Raw genomic sequence first — 9,533 nt, forward strand, 5'->3', positions numbered from 1 at the left:
GAAATAGACACTCTAAGAGTAGAAGGTTAAGAAATAAAACCAAGTAGACTTAGGGGGAAAAAAGTAGAAATCTTAAAAATTTTAGTGCTAACTTCTATGATTCAATTAATTCACATATGGATGGTGGCTAACAGTCCTTCCCTATGGAGTGCCTCACTCATTTCTGGGGGAAACACGCAGGAGCAGAAGCAGTCACTTTCTTAAGTCCGAATTATAAAACAAGAGCAACAAAGAGAATGGCTTTTGAACAGGATGGTTTATGGAGCTATCCAGCTCTATAAGCAAATGACTTACAAACACTGGCCTTCTCTTTTTGAATTTGAGGAAGATATTTTGATTGATGAGTATTCTAAAATATAATTACTTGTTCTTTTAGTTCTCTCTTATCATGGGAACTATGGATTTGTTTTTGTTTTTTGTTTTTTCCTTTGGATTGCAAACTAATTTTTAAAAGGAGCTTGTAATGAACAATTTAATTAGAGTGGTTTTGGCTTGCCTAAAAGTTTAAGAAGGTATTGATATTCTAATCAAAAGTCTTAAGGAAATATTCTTAGAATTAAAAAAAATCTTTTTCCCTATGCTTGTTTTTAAGAGCCAGAGAAACTGTCAAGGAATACAAGGTAAATCCAATGAGAACAAGCAACAGATTAAAGTGCTGTGGCCACCATGAGCCAACCTTGTGTTTGCAGCAGACTGAAAGTTCCCACCTAACTCATGGCAGATTTATTCAGCTGCTTATGATTATTTTTTACTCATACTTTGAAAGAACAACAGCTTGGTATTTTTAGCTTTTTAATGGCAAGAGAAAGAGCTTATCAATAAAAACTCCCTTTTTTAAACTTTCTCCTGCTGTTTTGACCCATGGCTGAGTCAACATTTGCCTTGCATTCAAAAAATAATAGCAACAATTCCAATAAAACATATATATTTAACAACATTTGAAAGATACGCTCAGTGCTTTTGTATTATCTCATTTAATTCCTAAAACAATCATGTGCAATCAAATCATTGTTGCTATTTCTTACAGATGAGGAAAACAAGGTTCATGTACAGAGAAATGGGGTGCCTTACCCAGAGCCACCCAGATTTGTAAGTGGCGAAGGAAGATTCCACTACAAGTACTTTGACTTGAAATCCCATCTTGTCTCCTCCAAGAGAGAATGGTGCTGTAGAATTCATGTGAGCCATGCAGCCTGTCTGGGCAGAACCTATGGTGAGACCGAGGAAGAGGGAGAAGTGGATCCTCCCGTGTTCTTTATCAGTATCCCACCTGCCCATCCCATTCTGGGAGAGGAAACAGGATGAAACTGAAGCATAGCTGCTTTCTAGCTCTCACAAATTTGGTTCCTCATAAAACGCATCTCCCTCTCCTTCAACTCACCAAAACCCAACTTTCAGCTTCAAAGAGAAAAGAACCCACTAAGGTGGCTGCCGATCATGAGTTCCACTTTCCCTCTTTCCTGAGAACCCTCAGGTTGGGAAGCCAATCAGTGGGAGAAATGGGTGAAAGGGGCCAAAGAGAAAAACAGGAAGGAAGAAAAGTGAGCAATCATTACAAATGCTTATGCAAAAACAAACAAACAAACCACCACAACAAAAAACCAGTGCGGGCCAGAGAGCATTAATTCTTGTTTCTTACGCACCAGCCAGGCCTACATCACCCTCCAGCCAGTGCACATCAGACCCCAAAGCCCTTCCCAGAGGACTGTGCAATATCCGTAAATTTACAAGAGCAGTTTCCCATAGAGGATGCTGCCGGCATTTGTAAGAAGGAAAAGGTCAAGTGATGACACAATCTCTACTCCACCTTGGCTGGCCGGCTGGCTGCCTTTAAGTTCTAACCACTCTGTTTGCCACGCATTCTCCAAAGTCCAAGTGCCATCTTCTCTAGGAAGCATTCCTGATAGCTCCCCCACACCCTGACACCAGGCTGGGTCAGTGGTAAACACAACATCCCACAGGCCTCTTATAAAGTGTTCAACACACTGGAGATGATTCCCCCTTTAAGGTTCCTGTGCCTTCAGCTAGCTCAAATGAAGTAGAAGAAGTATGACTTTATTCAATTTACATCCCTGACCCCAGCGCATAGTAGGTGTTCAGTGAATATGGAATGATGAATGGATAACTGCCCACTGAATGCACTACTTGCATTTTTGCTTTTCTGCAATTTTTCCTGCTGTTCCCATCACTCAAAATTCTTCTCCCTCTTCTTGCTACCCTCAAGTATGAGAAAACTTGTTCCCTTACTAGATAAGAAGTCTTGGTCGTTACATATATAAAAATTTATGTAAACTTCTCTTCTAATTAGTACAGTCAGTGCTATGTCCAGAGTTTCTCAAGTGATAAACTCACTAAAATAATAAATACCTCACTAAAATTTTCAGGGATGCTCCCTAGCTGTTCAGAACAACATTTCACATGTTGAATATTAGTCAGTCTAGATTGACAGGAACTGAAGGAGAGGCTGACATCAGGTTGTGAAGGAATTGGGGTCCAAAACTATGTTTATAAATTGGTCCTCTCAAACACAAACCTTTTCCCATAGAAATTCTTTTATAAATGATGGTTACAGTTCCAGACTAGTTAATGAAATTCCACATAATCTAGACATAGCATTAATGAACCCAGCCTTAGCTGTGTGCCCTCAAAGTAGGGTCAAGAGAGGAAAGAAGAAAGAGAAGAGAATTTCCTCCCTGCACCAAAGCTCAGGACACATAAGGGATCCTATGCATCAAGTTTATTCATTCCTATCTTTTAGTGCCCTTGTGCCCAAGCTGAAACAAATATTTACCTCTGCCCTAGTTTTCAGTTATGGAGTTCACTCAGGCTGCTTTTAATCTTTGCGATTTCTTTAACCTTGACATTTCCAATTTTTTCCTAGGCAAAATCCAACTGATCTCAACTAAGTAAATTAATCCACATTAAGGTATAAATGATTGCTAGCACATAAACCTTTAATGTAGCATTTAATTTTAATAGATAATATTTGCTTACCTAAATGAACTTATACTTCTAATTTAGCGTAATTTTAGTAATTATAATAAAATGAACTGAAAAATTAGCAAAGTGTAGAAAAATCCTTCTCAGTGAGGAAGAAATAGGTCATACCTCCCTGAGAGCCTGGCCCTAGTTTCTATTAAATTATTCCTTCTTTTTATCTTTCGTTTTGATAAACTACAGATTTCTAGAAGTGCTAAGGGTATGTGTGTGTGTGTGTGTGTGTGTGTGTGTGTTTTGATTTGGTTTTGGAAGCATAATGTAAATTGATTTTATTAGCCCCATGGAAATTAGTCTCAACAGTCTATACCATTAGCTTTTAGTTTATATGCTCTTCATCCATTTGTCCACTCACTATCTTCTGCATCAGACATTTATCATGTGCCTCCTGGAATGTGCCAGCCTACATTAGTAAACAGGCCCTACCCTCGAGAAGCTGACAAACAGTGGAAAAGGCAGATGTGTCAACACACCATTATAATATAATGTCAAAACCTACATCCAAAATACTAAAGCCACTTAGAAAATGGAACAGCTAATTGCCCAGAAAAGTTAGGAAGGCTCCACAGAGGATGTGACATTTGCTTGTTTGTGATTGTTAATGCTCCCAAGAATGAAAAGAGAAGAAGGAGATTTAGATTATGTAAGGCTAAGTACAAAAGGAGAAGTTAATGAGGACAGGGAACCAAAGCTTGCACAGGAGAATAACTGCCTACATACGGAAGTCACAGTAGCCTCTTTCTTCCCAGTGTTACCTCTTAAAATTTGGCTACTTCAACCTCATCTTTTTCACAGCAGCACTTTGCACCAGATGGACACTGCCTTAGGTACCCGTGTGGCTCTCCTGAATGCCACACACTGCTACACAGCTTTCCTGGGCAGACAAGTAGTGTTTTGTTCCTGTGTCTTGTCTTGAGCAGACACTCTGCTACAAGGAGAATGCACAGCCATGCTTACCCAGGCACCTGGTTCTGGTGTAGCAATAAGTCTTTACTCAGCACTGCTGCTCTGCCTAGCTGACCTTGCCCGTGCCTAAAGCTGACCTTCACCACCGAGTGTTCCTGTGCCACCTCCTGTGACGGGACCCTCACAGCATTTTCAGCCTCCTTCCCAAGGGTTTTCTGATGGACTCTAATTTAGGGCAGAATATGTTGATTTTCTAAATCACATAAACAAATAGCTTAATTGTTGATTATGTAAAATATTGGAGCAAATACTTGCAGAAGTCTTTATGGAGCTCTTTTGTAAACATCTGATTCTTCCCAAAATCCTAACGAACTGCTGTTATCTCAAACCCCCACTAAAGATATGTTGATAATCCTGATTTAATCTAGTCATTTGACATTCTTGGTATACAGATGGTTAATCTTAAAGTTAACTCCAGAAATGACTGGCAGGCACAAAAGTTAGGAGATTGAGACCCTCTTGCTAGACTGAGTTGGAAGTCAACGAATGTGGTTATTACCAGCAGTGGCCTGAAAAATCATGGAAAGAATGCTGTTCTGCAAAGCCTTGAGCCCTCACTCTTATCTCCTCCTAAATCAAGTCCCATGATGATCAATCCCTCAGTAACCTAGAGACAGCTCTTCTGACCACTTAAGGGAGGATGCTAATAATTTGTATACCTAAGTAAAGATTGTGAGATGAAAGAAATGACTTAAAAAATAAGATACCAATGTGTCATACTTCTGAGATTAAAGATAAATTAATTGGCCTTACTTACCTCAGGAAAAATCTTTCTGAGTAACTAATTTAATTTAATAGTGTTTTTAATCAATTTGGAAGCTAGAATTTACTTCTAGAGAAAAAACACAAAAGACCTACATAATTTTATTCACATAAGACCCTACTTTTATTTATCTGGGGGATATTTTCACTTCCCAGGAAAGCAATATGCTCTAAAAATTAATTTAAAGGTATAATCTATACATTATTAGTTCAGTTTTCCTCCAGAAAATATGATCTCATTCTTTTTTCTAAAACTGGAATTGAGTTATTGTACTTATGACTGAGAAGTAAAACTCTTCATTTATAACTGAAAGTTAATTTCTTCCTTTCCATTTTTATTTTCTCCAGGTGCATTTGGCATTAGTGTCTGAGATTAATTAACCCAGGAGGTCAAAATGAGCCTCAACTCTACTACTGAAGATGGAATTAAAAGAATCCAAGATGACTGCCCCAAAGCTGGAAGGCACAATTACATATTTGTCATGATCCCTACCTTATACAGCATAATCTTTGTGGTAGGAATATTTGGAAACAGCTTGGTGGTGATTGTCATTTACTTTTACATGAAACTGAAGACTGTGGCCAGTGTTTTTCTTTTGAATTTAGCACTGGCTGACTTATGCTTTTTACTGACTTTGCCACTATGGGCCGTCTATACTGCTATGGAGTACCGCTGGCCTTTTGGCAATTACCTGTGTAAGATCGCTTCAGCCAGTGTCAGTTTCAACCTCTATGCCAGTGTGTTTCTACTCACGTGTCTAAGCATTGATCGCTACCTGGCTATCGTTCACCCAATGAAATCCCGCCTCCGGCGCACAATGCTTGTGGCCAAAGTCACCTGCATCATTATTTGGCTACTGGCTGGCTTGGCCAGTTTGCCAACTATAATCCACCGAAACGTATTTTTCATTGAGAACACCAATATCACAGTTTGTGCTTTCCATTACGAATTCCAAAATTCAACCCTTCCCATAGGGCTGGGCTTAACCAAAAATATACTGGGCTTCTTGTTTCCTTTTCTGATCATTCTTACAAGTTATACTCTTATTTGGAAGACCCTAAAGAAGGCTTATGAATTTCAGAAAAACAAACCAAGAAATGATGATATTTTCAAGATAATTATGGCAATTGTGCTTTTCTTTTTCTTTTCCTGGATTCCCCATCAAATATTCACTTTCCTGGATGTTCTAATTCAGCTGGGAATCATACATGACTGTAAAATTGCAGATATTGTCGACACCGCCATGCCCATCACTATTTGCATAGCTTATTTTAACAATTGCCTTAATCCTCTCTTTTATGGCTTTCTTGGGAAAAAATTTAAAAAGTATTTTCTCCAGCTTCTGAAGTACATCCCCCCAAAGACCAAATCGCACTCAAGTTTATCAACAAAGATGAGCACACTTTCTTACCGCCCCTCAGATAATGGAAACTCATCCACCAAGAAGCCTGCCCCATGTGTTGAGGTTGAGTAGCACAGTTAAAACCTGTCTGTGATGTAATCTTGTGGGAAAAGGAGCAAGAGACACATTCCTCTATGGTCCTTCCCTACCAAATAAGCATCAGCTACTTTTCAGAAATTTAAGAAGAAAGTGAATTATGTGGACTGAACTGACTTTTCTAAAGCTCTGAACAAAAGCTTTTCCATTGCAACAAAACAAAGCAAATCAGCATTTGGCCACATTTTGCATTAGATAAATGATGGCTGCTCAGAGAACAGTGTCAGGGACCGGATGGCTGTTGATTTGGGAAAATTTTACTGCCAGAAATGCTATCTCCCCAGTCTACTCTTGTTCTGTTATTTATGCTTTCCACCAAAAAGTATTTAGAATATGTACAACCTTTAGAGAAGCAACAGATCAGAGCTCAAGACTTCCCTCCCCAGTTTCTAAAGGGCAGTAAAGCTTTTGTGCCTATTTAGCCATTAGCAACTATGGTCCATTTGTACCTACTACTACACCTCACTTTCATACAAAGACTTGCTAAGCAGTGATTGTCACGTTTCAGAATCCTGTGAAATTCAACCAGTGTCTCTTTGATTCACACTGCCAAAACATGCCAGCTCAATGGCTTATTTGTATAATGATGTTACTAAAGTCACATTATAAAAGTTAAACTACTTGTAAAGATGTTAACTCTGGTCCCAGGTCATAGTGTCTTCCTAATCATTAGTTTCGTTTCATATCTGAGAAGTATATATATTTTGTGGTTAAAAAAAAGATTATATACCGTAAAGTATACCTTACTGTTTTAAAAAAGTATATATTCTAAAAATAAAATGAAAAGTATATATTCTACATATATATGTATGTGTATATCTATATATCTAAATTGTTACTGATTAAACTCTAGTAAAGTTATATTTACATTAAAATAAAATAATTTTATTGCAATGTATTTCATCTTTATTACTTAAAAGAGATGCTAATTTATTTTTAAAACAAGGCAACTGTGAATAAGTATGAACGTATTTCCATTTAAATTTTGATAGAACTGATGGTTTGCTACTATTAGTTTTAGATGTTATATCCCGCCATTAAAATAATAGACTACATTTTATTCCCATGCACAATATGGAATAAATACCTCATTTTGAATTTTCCAAAGTTTTTCCATGCAACAAAAAACTCATTCTTTATAACACTAAAATAATACATTATTTTACTCATTTTAATAAGAATTTTCTAATTACATAGATGATCACTACAAAAAAATTATAAGATGTAGAAAGACGTAAAAATAAGGTATATGTAGGTCTTTCACTCAAAAATCACCTTTTTAAGACTTAGGTGCATTTTCTTTTACTTTCTTCACATTCATATATACATAGATACATATATAAATCATGGTATTGGAGCCATAATGTGTATAGTACTTTGTATACAGATTTTCCACTTAATGTCACAACATAGTAGATTGCTGCACCATTAAATGTTTTTCTAAAACATTTACATAATTGCGTAACATTACAAAATAATGACATATCCTCATATAGTTAGCTAATCCCCAAATTAGATCATTTAGCTTTTTTTCTGATCTTTTTAGTATCATAAATTGCACTGTGATGAACATTCAAGTGCATGAATCTGATAAATTACATATAATGCATACGCTCCTAGAAGTGGTACAACTGAGTGCACAGATACAAGCTTTTTCATATTCTTAATACAGTATTCCCTCACTTATCGCGGGTATTACGTTCTAGACCCCCCACCCCGCGACAGGTGAAAATCTGCGAAGTAGGAACCTTACATTTATTTTAGTATTTACATATATTTTAAGGCTTTATAAACCATTCTCACACACTTATAAACTGTTCCCAGTCCCTTATTAACCTTTCCCACTCCCTTATTAACCTTTTCCACACTTTTATAATCCCTGCTTATGTTCTTAAACATATTCTACACTCTTAAACCTATGTAACTTTAACAACATACATATACATATACTGCAAAATCCTGCGATGTAGCAAAAAATCCAAGATAAATAATTAAATATAATATTTTTAAAAATCCTGTGATACAGTGAGGCCACGATAAGTGAACTGCGATATAGAGAGGGACTACTGTACATATTGCCAAATATTTTCCAGGAAGCTTGAAACAATTTACAATACCTGCAACTATGCATGAACATATCTCACCTCAGTCTCAGCACCATGGAATATTTACTAGACTTCAGCAGAAAAGGAAATTTTACTGTAAAGATCCAGGTGCCACAAGCAGGGAGAAAACTTCCCTGAAGAAAGTGCAGTGGCATCTCTGCTCCCTGTGGGCAATTGCCTCATTGTTCTCCCTCCAGGCTGTTGCTGTTCCTGGAGTTCACACAAGGCTGAAGTGTTTAGCAGGCTCAGTAACCAGTGACCAAAGGATGGAAATGGTGTATAAAGTACATGGGAGATGTGAGTAATGGGACCATTCAGAGAAGCCCTGGTAGGCTAGGAAGAACCTGAACAAAACAACCTATCACATTCACATTCCCAAGGACAGAGTGATTTTGTGATTAAAAGTGGTTACACATGCCTCATATTAACTTTCCTTTTAAATATTTTTTTAATTTCACTAACATAATGCCAGCCACTAACTCTAAAGGTCCTTTACAATTTTCACAAAGGATTGCCTCTAAAATATAAATTCTAGGTCATCCCAAGTTATAGTGTAAACTTATCCTATTTGAAATCCCTCCAAGTCAGCTTTATGACAGTTTTTTTATTATTCAATTGTCTTCTTAATCCAAGTGATTACAAGTTCTATAAACTTACTGAACTATTTGATAAGTTATAGTTATAGGATTTCTGGCAAATAATTGTATTTAGATATCTTCTATCTGATGTGAATAACATGTCCCAAGCCTCGTTTTCATTTTTATTTCATCAAATTATATGATTTTTCCCAATCCCACTTTGTGAAACAGATATTCATAACTTCAATGATTAATCTTGCTTTTTCAAGATGAATATTGAAGTTGAGACTCTACTTAAGCAAAATTATAGGATGGGATGCCATGATTTTATTCTTCATGAAAATATTTAGAAGTCAGGTGGGCTCCTCATTTTTTGGAAGATTTTTAAAATTTATGAAGAAATGAATATTTACCATAAAGATCTAGGTATCCAACAGAACTCAAGGGCAATACATATATTCCAATTTTTATTCCAATTCTTGTTTTCCCCATGAAAGATTCATCTTTTTAGTCAATAATTCACTTATTCATGTATTCTATGAATTTTGTATTATTTACCTACTCTGCGCTAGGAAACTAGAGTTGTGTAACATATAGCTTATAACATACATGTTAATCATTTTTAT

At 36.6% G+C, this 9,533-nt stretch overlaps 1 protein-coding gene across 2 annotated transcripts in view; it reads left to right on the forward strand.

The window, feature by feature from the left end:
* Positions 1-6,938, forward strand: part of AGTR1 (angiotensin II receptor type 1) — a 50,048-nt gene extending 43,110 nt beyond the window's left edge. For both annotated transcript variants that reach the window (XM_090285134.1, XM_090285162.1), the window contains exon 3: positions 5,074-6,938. In XM_090285134.1, the coding sequence (XP_090141260.1) occupies positions 5,121-6,200 (1,080 nt within the window). In that variant the 5' untranslated portion in view covers positions 5,074-5,120 and the 3' untranslated portion in view covers positions 6,201-6,938. The remainder of the gene's footprint in view (positions 1-5,073) is intronic.
* Positions 6,939-9,533: the final 2,595 nt, after the last annotated feature.

The sequence above is a fragment of the Furipterus horrens genome, unplaced genomic scaffold (assembly GCF_987537825.1).
Source record: "Furipterus horrens unplaced genomic scaffold, mFurHor1.1.pri manual_scaffold_1, whole genome shotgun sequence".
In the NCBI taxonomy this organism is placed as follows: domain Eukaryota; kingdom Metazoa; phylum Chordata; class Mammalia; order Chiroptera; family Furipteridae; genus Furipterus; species Furipterus horrens.